At 48.7% G+C, this 21,710-nt stretch overlaps 1 protein-coding gene across 2 annotated transcripts in view; it reads left to right on the top strand.

The window, feature by feature from the left end:
- CERS3 (ceramide synthase 3) overlaps positions 1-21,710 on the top strand; it is a 107,915-nt gene that overhangs the window by 15,605 nt on the left and 70,600 nt on the right. For both annotated transcript variants that reach the window (XM_070053524.1, XM_070053523.1), the window contains exons 2-3: positions 898-976; positions 17,251-17,424. In XM_070053524.1, coding sequence (XP_069909625.1) covers positions 17,252-17,424 — 173 coding nt within the window. In that variant the 5' untranslated portion in view covers positions 898-976; position 17,251. The remainder of the gene's footprint in view (positions 1-897; positions 977-17,250; positions 17,425-21,710) is intronic.

Below are 21,710 nucleotides of genomic sequence, written 5' to 3'. Positions count from 1 at the left end.
AAGCAAGCTGCAGAGGGCAGAGGGAGCTTTTGCCATGTATGTAATCAACAAGGATAGCGCAAAACCTGGACTGAAATAGTGGGAAAATGGACAAGAGACTTGAATAGGTCCTCCATCAAAGAGCATCTTCAAATGGCTCACTCTCACTAGCTACTGGGGGGATGCAGATTAAATCACAGCCAAGGACCACTACACATCCGTCAGAAAGACCAAAATTTAAAAGACCGACGATATAGGTGTTGGCAAATGTTTTAAGCAACTGGAATTCTCACGTGTTGTTGTGGGAGTGGACATTGGCACAATGTCTCTGGAAAACTGTTCCGCAGCATCCGTTAGACCTGACTATGCCTGTGACTTCTGACTACCAGCTGTATGCCCTGCAGAAGCGCATACATGGGTCTGCGGAGAGCTGCATCGGAAGTGGAGCAGCCAGGATTGGAGCCAGCACCCATATGGGATGCCAGCTCCACAGGCGGAGGCTTAGCCCACTACGTCACAGTGCAGGTCTGATGACCTTATTCAACTTATTCTGATGTTGAAGATGTAATTCAAAAGGAGAAATCTTGGTGACCTAAGGAGTTCCAGAGTTGAATGCCTTAGGAAGCCAGATAGTAGTGGAAGTTAGGCAGGTTAGTAAATGTATGCTCCACTGAAGGTCTGCAGCTCCAGTGATGGTCTTAAGATGTTTCAAGCTAAGTTGTGAAAATCCCTGACTTTTATGTGTTGGCTTGCGTTATCCTAACCCATTGTGCATGTCAAACCAAACGAAGTATAGGCCCAGTTTGACTGGCTCCACTATCGGATTCTAACTCTGACTTCATGTTTTAGAGCTAGAAGGAATCTTACAGATATAATTGCATAGCGTATTAATTATGTTTTTCTTTTTTGCTTCTGCAGGGATGTTGTGAAGGTCAACCAACATTTTAATATATATATATATATACGCACAAATATCAAAAAGCTATCAAATAACAAGGTAATCATCGTTATTTATGTATTATTTTATTTATTATTTACATTTTCCTCTATTGTGTTCTCTTAGCTGTAACCTGGAAGAATTGTGTCCATGACACAAGACTGATTATATGGCATTCTCTTCCACGTTCTGGGCGGGGGTGGTGTTTGACCAAGGTGACCGCTGTGTTCCTCTCTCTGAAGTGCTATAGACACTGGGAAGGTGGCACTGGGCAGCACAGGTGGCACGGAGCCTCACCATCCTCCCTGGTCTTTGCCAGCCATATTTTCTGATAGAAATAAATCTAGGAAATAAAGTAAAAAGAAATTTTAAGAAGAAGGCTTAGGACCCCCAGACCTTACCTCAAGATCAGCAGGGGAGTAACCAGAATATCCCGCTGGTGCAAATGACTGATGCCCCCAGCCGGGAAAGGGGTGAGCATGTGCCAGCGGGGCATCGAGCCAGGAAACGCCATGCAGGGCATCGGGTGCTTCAAAAGGTCCACGGAAAAGTGAAATTAAAAGTATGAGTTTATTTTGGTGCAAAATTAATTTTTCATAAAAATTGGAATGGAAAATGAATATTATGAAAAAGCTGTGCATGAATTTCAAAAATGTCTTTGCACCAAAAAAATGCTCATACTTTTGATTCCTTTTTTTCATGAATTTTTAAAAGTACCCTCATGCTAGCACAGCAGATTCTCTCCCTTACAGGAGCTGCTTCCTAATGGGCAGACATCAGAGGTGTGAAATAAGTTATATAAATGCTTATTGATGAAGGTTGAGGACACTCCTCCCTTTTTTTTGAAAGAATACGTATTTGAAGTCTGTATACTCGGGGAATTTTTTATTTTTAAATTATATGTTATATTTTCTTACAATATGTCCAGGATTTTTTCTGCCAGACGTGTTTGTAGGCAAAGTATCTCTGAATTGAAAGTCATAGATAGATTTAATCGTTAATGCAAAAGCAGTGCATTGAATCAATGAAATACATTCTGTATGTTCCACAGTCTGCAGACCAGCATACAGCTATTCATATCCAGCCTCTCTCCCCCCCGTCACCCCTACCGCCCTGTTTAACATCCGGATGTCACACATGTCTTTCTTTTAAGAGCTTTCTTGCACTAGGTAGGGTCTAGACAGGAATGATTGGCTCTTTTTGCTTTTGAGATGTTATGATTTGTTTTCTCTTGGTGAATATGCAGGCTGGTCTTGGGCAGAGGGGGCAGAGGAGTAGATGACCAGTCCCAGTTTGTTCGCTGGAGTCAACAGTGCTCCAGCAGGTGCTGATGCCAGTGACCTCTGGCCCGAGGGAAATCTGTGTCTTGTTCTGCCTTTTTGGATTCTCCAGAGCTCAGGAAGAGAGCAGTTGAGGTGTCGCTGGGGCTGTTTACCTGCACCTGTTTATCTGCACCCTTCGCCACCTCCCTATCCTCCCCTGTGGGTGCTCACCCGCCCCACCCTCTTCTGAAGATGGCGAGGAGCTTGGTCATCTTGTTCTCTTTCAAGGGTGCCACGTTCTGTGGGGGCAGCCTGTGGTGCAACAGGAAACCCTAAGTAAGCGTGTGTTTAAAAATATTGAAATCGGGGGCTTGCTTCATCAGTGTGCCTCCGTCACCACCAGGCTTCCCTAAAGGTGACTTGACTTCCTCTCGCCCTGTGGGTGCAGCAGGTGTTCCAGATTCCTGCCTAATTAAGACGGGCCTCACACCCTTCTCCAAGTCATCCTGTCTTTCATAAAATGGTGACACTGCCTGAGACGGGTCCCATGATGTAAGAAATTCTGCCACCCCTGAGAGAAAGGTGACAGTCACCCTCACGACCTCCCCACCAGCTCCTGTCTTGGGCTACCTGAACGCTGATCATGGCCGCGTAGAGGACCAGGGAAGGGGGGCAGGAAGGCCCTGGTGCCTCTGCTGGGGAATGCACACGGTGCCTGCAGTTCCTGCAGCTTCTCAAGCACTTGTTAGGTGCCAGGCGTCACCCTTAGTGAACTGGACACGTGTCCTTATTGAATCTTGACCTACCCTCACAAGACAGTTCATAGTATACCTGTTTATAAATGAGGAAGCGAGGGTTAGAAAGCATCACTTGCCCTTTTTCACATAGCTGGGATGAAGACCGCGTTCAAAGCCTCACATCCCACTGCTCCCTGGGGATCTCGTTCAGCTCAGTGCTTCGCCTTCTGGTTGACACCAGCCTGGTACGGATTCTGTCCCACAGCTGGTAGGTCAGAAAGGTAAGGCTCCTGTGCTGATTGTCCCTAATCCCAGCACGGGGCTTTGTAGCAGGTTGAAAGAGCCCCACTTCCTTGGCGAGCAGACCTGGCGTCCAGGGGATGGAGCCGGCCGAGGTCACTCTGGACCCGCTAAGTGACAGGGCTGCCCCAGAGCACAGGTGTCCTGCAGCCCCTGGGCCTCGTGCGAGGGAGCTGCTGCAGGCCGTGTGTGAAGCCCTGCATTCCTTCTGTTGCTTGGCTTTTTTAGCTTTTTATTTCATTCATTTAACAGTGTCTATGATGACCATCCTGATGCCGTTTTAACAGAGGAAAGCCCCTGCTGCTCCCTGGGCGGCTCAGTCTCTGAATGGGAGAAGGAGAGAGAACGGGGTGACGCATCCCAGGGCCTCTCTGAGTCACCAGCAGCAGGTCCCCACCCCCTGCTTTTGCCTGAACCACTTACCTTGTGCCTGAGACTAATAACAGGGTCATCTGTGAAGCAAGGTGTGTGACTCACCTGGCAAGGGGCAGAGCCTGCAGAGAGCTGGGAAGTGTGGGGCAGGACGTGGGGGTTGGCAGCAAGCTATTTGGGCTAACATTTCCTAACACTGCAACACCACGGCCTAGCGACCCACCTACTGGTTTGCATTTGAGATGCTTGAAGTTAACAGGAAAAAGCCAAGGTGGGGGGAGGAGCTCTACCTTTGAAGGCAGAGTCGGGGATCCTGTGTGAGGTTCTCATTCTCCTAGTGTCTCTCCCAGTCACCTTGAACCCTAAGATTTGGGTTCCTCTAAGATGCACCTGCTCCCTGCCATGGCTCTCCACCCTTCTGCGGTTCTGCAGGTGTCTGTCCATGTCCTGGGATTGAAGGAAGCCTCCCAACTCACGGCCTTTCGGGTCCTGAGCAGGGTTTGGTGACCTGTGGCGAGTGAGTGACTGGGACTATGAGCGCCAGAGAGTGGACACGGACGAGGGAGGGAGCATTGGGAAGAGCTACGCTGGGTGACCCCTGCCTCCTCCACTCCTGTGCTGTCCTGCTTGTACCCCTCCCCACCAAATCTAAAGTCAGCCTTCAGGGAGGTGTCCATAGCCGTCTGCTTGTGGACTAAGGAAGCACGCTTGGCGTTTTCTCTGACATGATTAAAACACAGAGGAGTCCAGCAGTTGGCTGTTGTGTAGAAAGGTCGTGAGAAGCTTTTATGTGTGTGTGCAGATTGTGCCTTACTTGAAAGCAGCCATTATAGTGTCTGTATGAAACATTTACTGTGCGAAGTTAGCCTCTTTAGAAATACTAACGTGAAATAAAGCACCTTAGTAACACCTTCCAGCCAGAAGAATATGGGTGTGTATGACTTTCCCAGATTGATTCCCAAAAACAATTTTATTTCTCCGGGTCTCAGTTTCTTCACCTCTGTGGGGATGGACTAGATGTTGGATGATTATATATATTTTAAGATTTATTTATTTGAAAGTCCTTGTTACACAGAGAGGGAAGGTAGGGGGGAGAGAGAGAGAGAGAGAGAGAGAGAGAGAGAGAGAGATCTTCCATCTGCTGGTTCACTCCCCAATTGTCTGCAATGGCTGGAGCTATGCCGATCTGAAGCCAGGAGCCAGGAGCTTCCTCAGGGTCTCCCATGCAGGTGCAGGGGCCCAAGCACTTGGATCATCTTCTACTGCTTTCCCAGACCATAGCAGAGATCTAGATCAGAAGTAGAGCAGCTGGGACTTGAACAGGTGCCCATATGGGATGCTGACTCTGCAGGTGGCAGCCTTACTCACTACACTACAGTGCTGCCCCAGATGATTATCTTTTTTTTTTTTGACAGGCAGAGTGGACAGTGAGAGAGAGAGACAGAGAGAAAGGTCTTCCTTTGCCATTGGTTCACCCTCCAATGGCCACCGCAGCCGGCGCGCTGCGGCCGGCACACTGCGCCTATCCGATGGCAGGAGCCAGGTGCTTCTCCTGGTCTCCCATGGGGTGCAGGGCCCAAGCACTTGGGCCATCCTCCACTGTACTCCCGGGCCACAGCAGAGAGCTGGCCTGGAAGAGGGGCAACTGGGACAGAATCCGGCGCCCCAACCAGGACTAGAATCCAGTGTGCTGGCACCGCAAGGCGGAGGATTAGCCTAGTGAGCCGTGGCGCCGGCCCAGATGATTATCTTTTAAGATTTATTTTGTTTGTTTGAAAGGCAGAGTTAGAAAGAGATAAAAGGAAAGAGAGAGAGAGAGAGAGAGAAAGAGAGAGAGAGAGAGAGAGAGATCTTCCATCTGCTGATTAACTCCCCAGATAGCTGTAACAGCTGGGGGCAGGCCAGGCTGAAGACAGGAGCTTCTTCTGGGTCTCCCACATGGGTGCAGGAACCCAAGCATTTGAGCCATCCTCTCCTGCTTTCCCAGGCACATTAGCAGGGAGCTGGATCAGAAATGGAGCAGCTGGAACTCAAACTGGCACTCATATGGGATGCCAGCATTGCAGGCAATGGCTTTATTTGCTATGCCACAACAAGGGCCTCTTTATGATTTTTTTGGAACACAGTTTTCATTTGTTGATTTGAATCCTCAAATAAAATCAATTACAAATTATCCCAATATTGAATCTACAGTAACAATGTTTTTAAAATTTTAACAATCAAAATGTTAGTGCATCAGTTATTTTTTCATGTTTATTTCCAGTTTTTGTCTATGCACACACACAGACATATATATGCATAAAATAGTATAATGTAGTGAGATTACATGCCCTACTACGGCTATAGCACAGATATAACTTTAGATTTGGTTTTTATCTTTTAAACATCTTTCGTGTTAGCAAATTTCCTAATTTTTAATACCAGCTGAATATGTAAACCCTTAGTTAACATTTCAAAATGTCTTTAAACCATCTGACTTTTAAAAAGCTAGTATTACTAACACTGATGTGCTATTTATTAACTGTGGTTTACATTCTTTGTCTAAGTTTACATATATTCCCAGATAGGCCTGACATTTCAGTGACTCCTACAATGTATTATCTAATTTCTAAAAGGGCATTCTTATTTCTGTTGCTACTAATAGCATATGCGTGTTGTAGTTTTATCATAGTTAGTGCTGAATATTGTTTTTGAATTACTTCTAATTTAATAGATGTCAATTACAGAATTTTAGGATCTGGAAATTCATTTTTCTTCTCTCTTAGACGGGTAAATCAGATTTATCATTCACCGACAGATGTGTAGTCACGTGGTTTCCAAGGATTCACCCATTCCCCTCTGACAGCCCCGCGGGGAGCTCTCATTACCGTGCCCATTTCTTAGTTGAGGAATCTGACGTCAGTCAGTTGTATGAGGGCACGTGGCTGGTCACGTGTCACAGCCCCGTGTTAGACGCAGGCTGCCGGGCTCCCAAGTCTGTGTGCTTGACCACAGAGTGCTCAGCCTCCCCAGTATATGCTGAGTGCTTGATGGCTGTGCACTTACTGTACGCTGAGGTAGGGAAGCCACAGTGAGTCTGCGTGGATCCTGACGTCTAGTGAGGGAGTCAGACTTTAGTCGGATCAATGTGTAAACACATAATGACAGTTCTGACACGTGTCAGAGGAGGGACAGGGAGTGATGGCAGCATCCAACAGGGGCCTTCTTGTAGCTTTGGGGATGGTGGGGATCAGGGGTCCTGAGAAACCTGGGTGAAATCTTCCAGACACTTACATGGAGACTGGAGGGGTCGGGCTGGGCTGAGGCCGGGTGAGAAGAGCATGCTGGGCAGAAGGGACGGCCTGTGCATGCCCAGGCGCGCTCGAGGATCAGGAAGCAGATGCAGTCGCGTCCGTGGGGTCACAGAGTGAGGGGAAGGTGGCACAGAGTGGCTGGACACGAGATGAGGACCTGCGCATCCCGCCTGGGAAACATCACATTCCCAGGAGGGTGTGCAGGGAGCGGCCTGCTCACAGGGCCGGGCCATTGGGCAGCACAGCTGTGGCCAGAGCTTCCCCAGGTGGAGTTTCTTGTACGCACCTCAGCAGGCAGCGACTTTCCTGGGGTTTGCACGTCCTTGGCTGACGAGCCGCAGCCCAGGTCAGGGTGTGCCGTGCAGTTTCCTTGCAGGCCTGAAGAGAAGAGACTAGGGCAGAGCTCTGGCCTGCAGCGGAACTTGACCCCTACAGGTGCTGAGTGCCCAACCGGCCTTTTAGTGGCTTGCCAGTTTTGCTGGGAAAATAATGAGGGAAAGTATTGCCTTCCTGGGAAGTGACAGCTGGCTCTTGGGGACACCAAGTTTTAGAATCAATAGGAGGGGCTGGTGCTGTGGTGTAGTGGATAAAGCCGCCGCCTGCAGTGCGGACATCCCATATGGGCACCAGTTCGAGTCCTGGCTGTTCCACTTCCAATCCAGCTCTCTGCTATGGCCTGGGAAAGCAGTAGAAGATGGCCAAGTGCTTGGGCCCTGCACCCACGAGGGATGCGGAGGAGCCTCCTGGCTCCTGGTTTCAGGTTGGCCCAGCTCTGGTCCTTGTGGCTACCTAGGGAGTGAAGCAGCAGTTAGATCTCCCCCTCCCCCTCTCCCCCCTCCCCCTATCCCCCTCCCCTCTCCCCCTCTCCCCCTCCCCCCTCCCCCTCTACCCGTCTCTCCCTCTCCCTCCCTCCCCTTCTCCCCGTCTCCCTCTCTCCCTCCCTCTTCTCTCCCCCCCTTCCCCCTCCCCCCTCCCCCTCTCCCCCTTTCCCACTGACTCTGCCTCTCTCTAACTCTGCCTTTCAAATAAAGAAATAAATCTTAAAAAAACAACAACAAGCAATGGGAACAAAAGAGCAGAATTACTTTTTTCTGAAACTTCAAGTCATCGTCTAAATCATAAGGCTGGGGAAGTAAAGCACACTCCACAAACAGCGTAGCAAGAGGAAAAGAGAGCCCCTGCCTGGTCTGCATTTCAGAGTCTGTGGACAAGCTCTGAAGCCCCTCAGCCTTGGTCATCTCCTCTCAGGGTGGGCTCAGGGATCACTGGACTCTTCCATATGGGGTCCAGTAGGATGAAGGAGCGAGGGCCTGGCTAGCGAGAAGAATTCTAAAGAAAACAGGAATGTCACCACCCCGGCAGAGTGAGCACCTGAGGGAGGGGTGCCAGGGCGCAGGTGCAGCCCTCTGGGACTTGGCATGAATCTGACCTCGCGGGTGTGAGGAGAGCTGATCGGGGGTTGTCGCTCCCCCTCTTCGTGGAGGAACGACACTAAGCCCTGCCTAGGCTTCATATCCGAGTCACGGCACCATTATGTCGCTCCCCCTCTTCGTGGAGGAGCAACACAGGACCCTGCGCTGTTCTTTTCGTCTGCTCGGCCCTCCCCGGGTTTGCTGCTGGTTCTTCCCGGGTTGGCTACTATCCCTTCCACCTCCGTGGAAGGGCAGTTCCCCCTGGCCACATTCCCCACTTCCGCAGGGGAGCGGCACACCGCCGGCCGGCTCTTCTCGGGGGCTGCACAGGTGTTCCTTCAGCTAGATGTTCCCCTTAGATGTTCCTGGTGCATGCCGTCTCTCTCCTCCTTTATAGTCCTCTTCCACCAATCCCAACTCTGCTACCCACACACCGAGTACGCTGCTCTCCTCCAATCAGGAGCAGGTCCCACAGTTTATTGGTTGAACTGGAGGCAGCTGTGTAGAAGCTGTTTCCCTTCTCAGCGCCATATTGTGGGAAAGCAGATGCATAGAATAAGTCTTAATTCCAGTAACTTAGTCTAGTCCGAGTTGCTCCCAGTTGCTCCCCACAGGGGGTGTCTTACTCGGGGTGCTGGACTCTGCCACTGCAGGGGGCCACGGGAGCCCTTGGCGGTGAGCCAGCTCTCCAGGGCAAGGAAGCAGAACCCTTTCCTCTAGTGGTATCCCCCCGCGGCCCCCTCCTGGCAAAGCTCCAGGGCCAGCTAAAGGGATTGGATCCATTTTCCAAGAGCAGGCCAAAAGGGTGATGTTGGAGCGAGGATTCAACGGAGAATTGGCACAAGTTCCGTGCAAGTCCTGTAGGCAGAGCGCCTCGCCAGGTGGCGTGTCGATGGAAACCCAGCTCCCTGAGCCGACTCTGATTCATCTTTGGCTGTTTCAGGAATTCTTTCTGTGTTCTAGATGCGAGCCCTTTGGTTGCGGATGCTTTGAGTATTCTCTCCCAGGCTGTGGCTTGCCTTTTCATTCTCTTCATGATTTTTTTTAAAGATTTATTTTATATATTTATTTGAAAGTCAGAGTTACACAGAGAGAGAATGAGAGGGACAGGGAGAGGGAGAGAGAGAGAGGGAGGGAGGGGTCTTCCATCCACTGGTTCACTCCCCAGTTGGCTGCAGCTGCTGGAGCTGTGCTGATCCGAAGCCAGGAGCTTCTTCTGGGTCTCCCATGCAGGTGCAGGGGCCCAAGCACTTGGGCCATCTTCCACTGCTTTCACAGGCCATAGCAGGGAGCTGGATCGGAAGTGGAGCAGCTGGGTCTCTAACCAGCACCCATATGGGATGCCTGCACTGCAGGCGGCGGCTTTACCTGCTATACCACAGCGCTGGCCCCCATGACGCTTTTTTATTTTTGGACGAGCAGACGTCTCCAGATTTTGTAATACCTGGAACAACACATAATACAGCTGTTGTTTATGTCTCCTGCATAGTAGTCTCTGTCTGTCAGCATTGCAGTTTAAGCTGTGACAACAAAGAGAACTCAAAATTCAAGGACTTGGGCAGGGCAGAATTGTGTTTCTCTTGCACATTAACAGTCCAGGCATCAGTGGGCCAGTGCTGAGGAGCCGCCTGCCCCATCTTGTCATCTTCATCTCTAGCCATCAGGAAGGGGAGGAACCAGGACCTGCAGCCTAGTCCTCAGGGGGATTCGTGAAATCAGTTCCACTCCTGTGTCTTTGACTGTGTGGCCACGTTTGGGCACAGGGAGGCTGGGAGATGCTGTCTCCCGTGGCAGGCAGCCCAGGGAAGGGGGGGGGGTCTGGAACTGAGAGGCAGAGTGAGCAGATTCTCTGGGGCATCCGGTGCCCTTTGATGAGGTCCGTGGGCTGACACCATGCTTGTGTTACTAATGCCCTGCTGAATCTCTGAGTCTCTCCTGGGCTTCCTCGGGGCTTTAACTTGATATAATTGTACAATCAAGCGTGGGAGAATTGCTTCAAATTGCTTTTTGTCTTGTAAGCTTATTGCTTCTCTATAGAAAATGCGAGAATTTTTTTCTTTTTCTCTTCAGTTTCTTACAGCTGTAAGTGCAGGCGTTTACAGGGTCTTTAAAGCACTAACGTGATCGCAGTGTATTTCAGGGTTAAATTTCCTGTCACCTGCAAAGGGAGAATTTGACCTGCTCTGAGGACTGGAGTTTGCAGTTGGCCCCGTTGTTAACACTGCACACGGGCGGCAGCAGGTGCTTGTGTTCCCTTCGGCTTTGCCTTAAAGGCAAAACCAGTTTTTTAGGCTGAGTTTATAGTTAGTTCTGAAGAAAACATGAACAAACTAAATGTAGACAAACATGTTTGCCTGACCCTCGAACCAAATTTTAAGGATTGTTTTGCAACTAATAAAAATGAAGTTATTTGTAGATAATCAATCTTGATTATTCAGAAATTCCTGGTAGCCTCAGTAAGCTTTCTCTCCATTCACTCCGAAAATGATTATCGAGTGTCCGCTACGTGGCAAGCTATGGGTGGCCAACAGTGAGCAGGACAGACCAGGTCCTTGTTCTTGCAAAGCCAGCTACTGTTCACCAGAGAACCCTGGCCCAGCTGTCATCTCGCTGGTCACCCCACCCACCCCACAGCTGTCATCCGCGCTCAGAGGCTGGGCTGCTGGTTCAGGGCCACGTTTGATTTTATCGCTTTGCTTCCATTTGTCTTGTCTTCCTAGCAGCCCAGTTCTGTTACAGCCCTCGCTCTGAGACTTTCTGTCCTGTCCAGATACTTCCTGTCACCCTCCTTTATCTGAGAGTGTGTTCTCTGCTGTTAGCCCCTCTGCTGCTGGGGACTTTACCGTTACGAGAAGCTGACTCGACGAGGAGTTCTTACTTAATAAGAGTGTTGCCTTAAATAGCGACAAGCTGGTACCCAGGTGGCTTTATTTCTTCAGTCCTGCGGTCACACTGAGTGCTGTCCATCTGGGGAAGTGGCTCAGCAGGCTTCATTCACTCACCCTGTCGGGTTCTTTCCCTGTGAGGCCAGAAGACAGTGGGCCGAACGTCAGCTAGCTGGTCGCCTGTGTGCGCTTGGCAGCTGCAGACTTGGCAGCTGGGGAAGCCCCGGGGTGGGGGTGGGGGGGTCCTAATGCTGCCACCCGGGTACAGAGGAGTGACTGAAGAGACTTTTTGTTGCAGAGACTTCTCGTTTTAAAAAATAGTGTCAGCTGCTTGAATATAAACAAAAATTGATAATTCGTCTAGGTATTTTACATAAATAAAAATCACAGTTCTCTAAGAATGTACAAGGGATGCCAATCCAAAGAGAGAAAGAAAGGGCCTGGGAGTGACCGAGGGAAACCTACGAGCACCTCTGCGTCCAGGAGAGCGTTGGCGCCTGCTCTGACTTGGCGGAGCAGGCACCCGGGTGGAGCCAAGAGCGTAACCGAAGGTGCACCCAGTTTAGTGAGGGAGAGCGTAACCGAAGGTGCACCCAGTTTAGTGAGGGAGAGCGTGACTGAAGGTGCACCCGGTTTAGTGAGGGAGAGCATGACTGAAGGTCACCCAGTTTAGTGAGGGTGAGCATGATTGAAGGTCACCCAGTTTAGCGAGGGTCAGCCGGTTTCTGAGGCCGCCCAGGAAGTGAGGAAGTCTGTCCTTGTTGTGAAGGCTTGGGAACTTCTCACAGCAGTAACTGTGGAGTGTGTTGTGTGTGTGTGTGTGTGTGTGTGTGTTTAAGAACAACTGGTATCTCTCTTTTCAATATTTTGTAACTTTCCTTTTTGGATATTGTTGAGATATCCCAGTCCTAGTTCCCAATAAATGTATCGTCTTTTCCCACTGGGTAGGTAATATGAAGGGGTCTTCAAAAAATTCATGGAAAAGGCATGTCATGAACAAAAAGCATGAATTTAAAAAATATTTTGCAATAAAACTTTCTTGTAATTCCATTTTCCACAAACTTCTTGAAGTTCCCTCATGTGTGTCATCATCTCCCAAGTATCTTTTTTATTTTTTAAGATTTATTTATTTATTTGAAAGAGTTATACAGAGAGGAGAGACAGAGAGGGAGAGAGAGAGGTCTTCCATCCACTGGTTCACTCCCCAGTTGGCCACAATGGCTGGAGCTGCGCTGATCTGAAGCCAGGAGCCAGGAGCTTTTTCCGCGTCTCCCACATGGGTGTAGGGGCCCAAGGACTTGAGCCATCTTCTACTGCTTTCCCAGTCCACAGCAAAGAGTTGGATCGGAAATGGAGCAGCCAGGACTCAAACCGGTACCCATATGGAATGGCAGCACTGCAGGCGGCGGCTTTACCTGCTACACCACAGCACCAGCCCCCGAGCGTCTTTTTAAGGTTATCAGGGAAGCTAGAAGCCCCTTCTGCACCTCTGAGCAACAGCGACAGCACAAAACCTTATTCAGTGTCTGTCAGGGCCACTGTCAGGCTCTGGGCAAATGCAGGCCGTAGGGAAAGAAGGGAACGGGACGAGTGAGTGCCCGTTGCCGGCAAGCTGAGGTCAGAGGCTAATGGGAGAAACTGGCAAATGCCAGTCTGCCCGCCCCTCCTCCCGAAATGCAGGCGGTTGAAGCTTCAGAGGAAGGCCTGCGAGGAGCCACTTCTGGCTCAGGCAGCTGAGCAGGGCCTCAGCCTCCCTGCGGGAGCGGCCATGAAAGGCACGGGGTTCTCTGCCGGGGTTCCTGCTGTGGGCGGGGGAATCCAACTCTGCCTCCTCGGTGTCTTAGACGAAGGACTGTGTCAGCGGCGACTGACAGCACTGACAGAAGGCCGGTGGGTCAGACTGCGATGACAGCTAGAGCCAGGCAACCCAGGAGACCAGAACGCGGAGGGACCACAACTGCCTTCCCGGCTGTAGCTGCCCCGGCCCGCGCCGGCTGCTGCTGAAAAACCCTCTCTTCTCCAGATCACAAGTCCTGAGACGAGCATCCCGCTGGCGATGCTGCAGGTGAAGATTGAGCGCCTTGGCCTTCACCACAAGAAAGGCATCGTGCCAACTCCATGCCCGGGGCTGGCTTCCCCTGCCCCCCGTGAGGGCTGGGCGCTGGGAAAGCTCTGACAAGGCCCCTCCCGTGCGCCTGCCTCAGGGACGGAGGACGCTGAAGGCGGCCAGAGGTTCTGGCCGTGGTGAGCACAGGCTGTGGGGTCCAGAGCGGAGGAGTCTCCTGGTCACTAGCACACTGAATGCATGGAGGACTAGAGGAGAGCGCCGGCCCATTTCATCTGGAGAAGAAACGCCGGCTGGCTTGCTTTCTTATTCTCTTTCAGTGAGTTTGGCTGTTGAGAATTAAAGTTACATGATTTAAATAGCTCTTGATTCATCGCTTGCATAGAATGCACAAGGAATTATTTAGGGTAGCAACTCTTACATTGCCAATATAAACTATTGGGTTAGTTGTACTTCACACTGGACAAAATAATTTATACTGCTTTCAGTTGTGTTTTAAGAGTAAAAGAAATGTATACCCATTATTGTAACAATATTAGAAAAACAAAATGAAACTCACTCTCTACCATTTGCTATTTATTCCCTGAGTCCTTGTCCTTTGAATTTGCGGCCAGTAAGGTAATGACTGTGCTGAGGCAAAGCTCTAGGGAAAGATATCTCTGCCTGAGCTTTGGGCTTAGTTCTGATGCAGTTGAGGAACTCAGGCCTGGGCTGGTTTCTAAGACCTGTAGGAACGCTAGATTTCAGTTGGAGTCAAAGACGTGTGCCTGCTCTTGTCCTGAGCTATACGTGGGTGTGAGAAATTAAATGGACCTCTCTAATTTCCTGTTTCGGTCAGTTGTGTCAGATGGCCAGGTGACCGGGCTGGACTCCTCCTTGCCTTACCACATGGGCTGCTGACACTTGTTAATCCCTGCGTCTGGACACCACGCTCAGCTCCTGCTCTTCCCTGGTCCACATCCAGTCAGTCCCAACTCACTTGTGAGCTTCCCTTTCCCTTCTGTAGCCCAAAGCCCAAGAGAAAGAGTTTGCTGATCATCTTTAAGTCTTGGCCCAATTTTGCAACAGTGTAAGTGAAACTTCCCCTCTAAGTAGGAGGTAGGGTAGAGCCACACTCCCTGAGGAAGGCAGCCTGCTTCCAGGGACACAGTTTGCAGGTGCAGGTGAGACTGGCCGGGGCTGCCGGATGAGCACTTCCTGGAACAGTGGGTAAGAGGCGAGACGAGGAGGGAGTTCCCTTCCCAGGGTTCAGTCCTTGGTGTGGTGTGGGTTTTTCTGAAGGCTGTGGTCTGCAGCTGGGTCCCCTCCTCGCGTCTGAAGCCAGAAGGCTGGCTCTGCGGCCCCGTGGCTGGAGCTGTCTCCCTCCCTCTGGGCCTCGTCTCATGCCTGCCACGCTGCTCCTTTGACCTCTGCCCCTTGACTTTCTTTTTCCTCCTCGTCTCACTCTCTAGCCCCCCTTTAATTCTTTTCCAGTTTGGATCCCATGAACCACGCTGTTAGCAGCAGCTTCAGTCCCCACTGTTCTGACACCAGCCTTCCCCTTCCCGACTGCATCTACCTATTGCTCTCAGCCCCTGATTCCACTCCAGGCTCTCCTGTCCGGGAACATGTCCACACCACTGCCAGCTGAGCTGCCGCGTGTGAGCCTGGGGCGGGGGAGGGGTTGGGACGGAGGCCGGCACGTGTGGGATGAAATCCTGCTCTCATTCCGTTGCAGGAATGTGTTTCCCAGCGCTTATTCCAAGTCCTTGCCCCATGTGAGATACGAATTCAAAGGCGAGACATTGGTCAGGTGCATAGACGAGAGCAGGCTTTATTGGAAAGGGGAGAGTGGGCAGACACTCAGGCAGGAGGCGAAGCAACCCAGGGAGGAGAGGGAGTCGCCGTGAGAGGCCTGAGAACTTTCCACAAGGAGAAAGTGTGGCAGCAGGCAAAAGAAGGGCGGTCCAAATAGGCACCCTCCGCATTCAGCAGTCCCCTCTGTGGAGCAGGGCGGTACCCTAACTGCATGTACAGATGCAGCACAGCTGGGCAGGGTTCAGTGCCTGTGAGGTCCTCTGGGAGTGTCTTTGTGTCTCCACTCAGAATTTAGCTTGTATGGGTTCATCATGGTGTTTCCTCCTGCCCAGTCCTGGAGACACAGGTGCATTATGGGAAAGTGGGCGTATTGGATTGGCATGTAAGGGGGTGGGGTTGAAGTGCGAGACCAAAAGACAGAAACCTTCCAGTTCATTTCCCCTAACTCCCTGTCTATTCCCCAAATCATTTCCACTGCACTGAAGAACTGTGTCTGCCTGGAGGGATACCCCTCTAACTGGCGTGAGGATACCATGTGGGCTCGTACAAGGCCTGGCTGCTAAAGTACCTTGCTGAACTACCTGTCCACTGTGTTCCTCCCCAGCAGGTCCACTAGTGACAGTCCCAGGTCCTGGCAGGACGTGCAAGCCCTCTGCGACCCCGCCCTGCCCTCCTCAGCGCCTTGTGTTTTACTGTCCAGACTGAAGCATTCGGAAAGGAGGAGCTATGAGTACTCATGTCAGGACAGTAGACCAGGGCTGCCTAGGCAAGTCCCCACAGAGCGGCATTCCACACCTCGCGTCTGTCACTGTGGCAGCACCGGGGCTGCCCGTTTTCCATATGTGTCTTATTTCTGAAGCAAGGAGGTATTGATAGAGTTATTTTGACTTCCCTGTTACAAATATGACACCATTTGGACTCTTTTTTCTGATTAAATGCTAGAAGATAAAACCAGGCCATCTCAAGGTCAGAATGCAGAATCAAAATGAACACAGCCTAAACCACCTTGAGAGGTGCTGTCTAATTCCAGGTTATCCTGTGCTCTGGAAACTTACATACCGAGTGCTTTCTCTCTTTAAAACTGCCATTCCCTCCTCCCGATTTCTCTGCCTTCCCCTCTGTATTTCACTTATTGTTCAAGGCATCTCCAGGGCCATCTGCTCCAGTTGTCTTTCCCTGATGCTTCCTGGCTGGGCTCACTGCCATCACTTTGTCCCAGCATCACCCTGCATTTACCTTTTTTATTGGACTTTTTTAAAAAAGATTTTATTTATTTATTTGAGAGGTAGAGTTACAGACAGTGAGAGGGAGAGACAGAGAGAAAAGTCTTCCCTATGTTGGTTCAGTCCCCAAATGGCCGCAATGGCTGGAGCTGCGCTGATCTGAAGCCAGGAGCCAGGTGCTTCCTCCTGGTCTCCCACCTGGGTGCAGGGGCCCAAGGACTTGGGCCATCTTCTACTGCTTTCCCAGGCCACAGCAGAGAAATGGATTGGAAGAGAAGCAGCCAGGACTAGAACTGGCACCCACATGGGATGCTGGCACCGCAGGTGGAGGATTAGCCTACTGCGCCATGGTGCCGGCCCCCTTTTATTGGACTGTTTTTGAAAAAGCATCGGAGTTATCTGTTCAAGGCTGATGTGCCCCTGAGACTCTCCGGCTGTCAGGGTTGGAGCTCTGTCGTGTTAATCTCTGTGTCCTCAATGCCTCACACAGTGCTACACAAATAAGATCTCCCTAAGCATTTATTGACCTGGGCTACTTTGAACTCTTTGCTGTAAGATGAATCTGGACGTGCCTGTCCTTTGTCTCCTAGGACGTGGCTGGGGTCCTGGTGAAGATTTGTATATACTGGGAGCTTTCAGAAGGCTGACTTGTGGCATGTTGGAATTGTAGACCTATTGTTAACCTTTATGCCTTGTAATAGGAAAATACACCCACAGTGTTCACATACGTTCTGCTGAAACTGTGCACAGTGGTGAGTTAAACTTCCATGTGCTGTGCCATCGCCACAATTGCTCGGATAGCATTTGAAGAGCAATTCATGTTTGATACAATGAAGGGCCATGAAACCTACTTAAAAAATAGAGCTCCATGTTTGCCTTAATTTCATGTATTTTAGCTGAAGTTAGGTATTTTGGGTGAAGCTGCTCACTGTTATCTCAATTTTGAGTGTTTGTTGTATGAGTCTAACGTGTTTCTCTGTTTCTCTAGAATGTTTCAGACACTCAAAGAATGGTTCTGGTTGGAACGATTCTGGCTTCCTCCAAAAATGAAGTGGTCAGATCTCGACGATCACAACGGACTTGTCTTTGCCAAACCTTACCACTTATATATGACGATTCCCTGTGCTTTTCTCCTGCTGGTCATCAGATATTTCTTTGAAAAGTAAGTAGTGGTCGTGTATTTTCCCTCCCCAGGCCCCCGTGTTGCTCCCATTTAACAGGCAACTCACAGGTCTTAGACTTGTTGAGGTTCTTAAGACTCTGTTGTTCAGTGGTTGCCACTGATAGACTGATGGGCTTCAGATTCTTGGGGGATTCACATGATCAGAGGCACCCCAGATGCAGTCTAGAGGCCAAATAAGAAAAAGTGAGAAACACAGAACCCATTGAGTGCTTCAGTTTTAGAAAACTGAGACGAGCGTTTTGTGTTGACAACACGGGCACCCAGTTTGCCCTCTCTGTTCCCAGAAAGGCAGCATTAGAAGAATGTCTGACCTGAGGACGCATTCTCATTCTAGAATGCATGTAAAATAGCAAACATGGCTCATGAGAGCCAGGCCAAATATTACTGTATAACATAGTTCACTTTGAAGATTTATTTAAAGGTTTTATAACTGCCTTCATTACAAAGCATAAGGAAATAAAAGGAAAAAAATCAATTTGCTTTCCTAGAAAAAGTGAACTTCTTTTTTCTTGATTCAATTTAAGTAGATTTGACTTCTAGCCTTTTTATTAAAATTAGACTGGTGTTACAATAACAGGAGATGAATATTCGTCTATAATCTCTATAGCTGTCTCTATTTCAAAAAGCTGTTACTAGCACATGAATTCATTTGGAGCAAAAAGAATATTCAAATGTCAAGAGTTGGAGAAACTTAAGACAAAATCCGATAAAGATCATTTTGTCCAAGAAGAACCATAATGCAGATCATATGTTTGTAACTGTTTGCAGGGTCCTTATCTCGGGAGTTAGTTTGTCCAGCTCTGTTTCATGGACTGTGCAAAAGGTTTTTCTGCAAATAACAACTTCACTTGGGCCAACAGTGTGCGATTGCTTTTGGGAGGGAGAGGGAGCCTCTGGATACCACTCAGCCCTTGCTGAGGACTTTTGGAAATGTTACTTCCCTTTTAACAGTTAATTCTACTTTTCCTCGCATATTTGAGTCTGTCAAAGAATGTGTGGGTAAATAGGGTAGTTTGCTACTGTACTTCAGAATTAGTGTACTCCTCTTTGCTATCCTGTAATACTCGCTTTCCTTGCCTTGCTTCTGGTGGTCTTTGAGTTTGGTGTCTAGGCTCATTACTTGCTCTGTTACAGATTTTCTACTTCTTGGTGGGCAGCTCTGTTTTTCAGAATTTGGTCCGGATGGTGAGCCAGGAGGTGCTTTCGGTTGCCAAAGCAGCAAACTTGTTATGCCTTAGTCTAGAACAATCAGGAAGAAATTTCATCCTCTTTTAGTACCAGGACCATTGTCACTTTTTATCAAGGGATCAAGTAGGGTCTGTATTTTTTTTCCTATCACATTATAATTTTAACTCCAGTAACTCACCCTTAGCTTTTTCCATTCTGTGAGGCCACAGAGAACTGTGTGGCACCCTCCTTGCCTCATATCCCTTTTAGTGCAGCAGACGGAAAGACCCCTTACTGTGGGAGAGAACTCACACTGTTTGAAGTCTGAGTCTATTTTCCAGGGCCTCTATATAATTTATGGTAAATTGAACCACTCATATCATTAAAAAATCACTTTTACCTTGCATTTAAATAGAAATTTGTAGTATAATGATAGGCCACAAGTGGTGTGACCTCAGTCTGCAGGTGGTCAAGGTCACACAATTAGTATTTTTTAGCAAGCTTTTATTTAATGAATATATATTTCATAGGCACAGCTTTAGGAATATATCAGTTCTTCCCCCATATCTGCCCTCCCACCCCCACTCCTGTCCCACTTCCTACTCCCTCTCCCATCCCATTCTTCATTAAGATTCATTTTCAGTTATCTTTATATATGCATACAGGTTCTACTCCTAGAAACTGGCACTACATACAGGTTTCAATAGTTTACACCCACACAGACAAAGTATAAAGTATTGTTTGAAGACAAGTTTTACTATTAATTCTCATAGTACAACTCATTAAGGACAAAGGTCCTACATGGGAAACAAGTGCACAGTGACTCCTGTTGTTGATTTAACAATTGACGCTCTTATTTATGATGCCAATGATCACCCGAGGCTCTTGTCATGTGCTGCCAAGGCTATGGAAGCCTCTTGAGTTCACAAACTCTGACCTTATTTAACCTTACTTAGACAAGGCCATAATCAAAGTGGAAGTTCTCTCCTCCCTTCACAGAAATGTACCTCCTTCTTTGATGGCCCCTTTTTTTCCACTGGTTCACACTCACAGAGATCCTTCATGGAGGGTTGTTTTTTTTTTTTTTTTTTTTTTTTTCCACAGAGTCTTGGCTTTCCATGCCTGAATGTTCTCATGGGCTTTTTAGCCAGATCCAAATGTCTTAAGGGCTGATTCTGAGGCCAGAGCACTGTTTAGGGCATTTGTCACTCTGGGTCTGCTGCGTGATCTGCTGCCCATGTTGGATCATTCTCTCCTTTTTAATTCTATCTACTGTTATTACCAGACACTTGGTCTTATTTATGTGATCCCTTTGACACTTATTCCTATCTGTATGATCAATTACACACTTAAAATGATCACTTTAACTAGTAAGATGAAATTAGTACCACCCAGCTTAATGGGATTTGGAGTCCCATGGCAAGTCTTTAGCTTTACCCTTAGGGGTAAGTTGTGGGAACTGTACATCTCCTCCCACTCTTACTCCCATTCTTATTTTTTACTGGGATCAATTTTCAGTTGGATTTATTATTATTATTATTATTATTTTACTTATTTGACAGGTAGAGTTAGACAGTGAGGGAGAGAGAGACAGAGAGAAACGTCTTCCTTCCGTTGGTTCACCCCACAAATGGCTGCTACGGCCGACGCTGCGCCAATCCGAAGCCAGGAGCCAGGTGCTTCTTCCTGGTCTCCCATGCAGGTGCAGGTGCCCAATCACCTGGGCCATCCTCCACTGCCTTCCCGGGTCACAGCAGAGAGCTGGACTGGAGGAGGAGCAACCGGGACTAGAACCTGGCGCCCATATGGGATGCTGGCGCCACAGGCGGAGGATTAGCCAAGTGAGCCACAGCGATATCCCTTCGGTTGGATTTAAACACCTATGAATAGTTCTGTGTTAAAGTAAGTAAAGAGTTCAACCAATGGTATTAAGTAGAAAAAGAAAATAGTAAAAAATAAAATAATAAGCTGTTCCTCGACAGTCAGGACAAGGAAGATCAAGTCATTGCTTCGCATAGTGTCAGTTTCACTTCTACATAACATTTCTTTTAAATAGCCAGGTGCCTGCAATTAAATGCATAAATGTTTATAATCGTTACATCTTCTGTTGAATTGATCCCTTAATCATTATGTAGTGCCCTTCTTTGTCTCTTTTAACAGTTTCTGTGTTAAAGTCTATTTTGTTTGATAGTTTGAAATTAAGATGGCTACACCAGCTCTTGTTTGGTTTCTGTTGGCATGGAATATCCTTTCCAACCTTTCACTTTCAGTTTGTGTGCATCTTTGTTGGTGAGATGTGTTTCTTCTAGGCGGCAAATAAATGGGTTTTGTTTTTTAATCCATTCAGCTGCTCTGTGTCTTTTAACTGGGAATCTGAGGCCATTTACATTCAAGGTGACTATTGATAAGTGATGACTTTGCCCTGCCATTTTTCCAAAAATGTTCCTCATTTTTACTTTGAATTTTCTTTGATCTTTTACTGAGAGATTTTCTTCCTTTACCTTCTTTTGTAGTGATGCCCATGTTTCTGTGTTTCCGTGTGCAACACACCCTTAAGCATCTTTTGTAGGGCTGGACAGGTGGTAACAAATTTTTTCAATTTCTGTTTGTTACGGAAGGTTTTTATTTCACCTTCATTCACAAATAAGACTTTGCAGGGTATAATATTCTGGGATGCCAGTTTTTTTCTCTTAAGACTTGGACTGTATCACACAATTCTTTCCTAGCCTGTGGAGTGTCTGATGAGAAATCCACTGTGAATCTAATTGGAGATCCTTTGAAAGTAATCTGGTGGCCGGCGCTGCAGCTCACTTGGCTAATCCTCTGCCTGCGGGTGCCAGCATGCTGGGTTCTAATCCCAGTCGGAGCGCTGGATTCTGTCCCGGTTGCCCCTTTTCCAGTCCAGCTCTCTGCTATGGCCTGGGAGTGCAGTGGAGGATGGCCCAAGTGCCTGGGCCCTGCACCCCATGGGAGACCAGGAGAAGCACCTGGCTCCTGGCTTTGGATCAGCGCGGTGCGCCGGCCGCGGCGGCCATTGGAGGGTGAACCAATGGCAAAGGAAGACCTTTCTCTCTGTCTCTCTCTCTCACTGTCCACTC

Source organism: Oryctolagus cuniculus, chromosome 12 (genome assembly GCF_964237555.1).
Source record: "Oryctolagus cuniculus chromosome 12, mOryCun1.1, whole genome shotgun sequence".
Taxonomy (NCBI): domain Eukaryota; kingdom Metazoa; phylum Chordata; class Mammalia; order Lagomorpha; family Leporidae; genus Oryctolagus; species Oryctolagus cuniculus.
The sequence above is the reverse complement of the archived record's forward strand: the minus strand, read 5'-3'. Positions and strand labels throughout refer to the sequence as shown.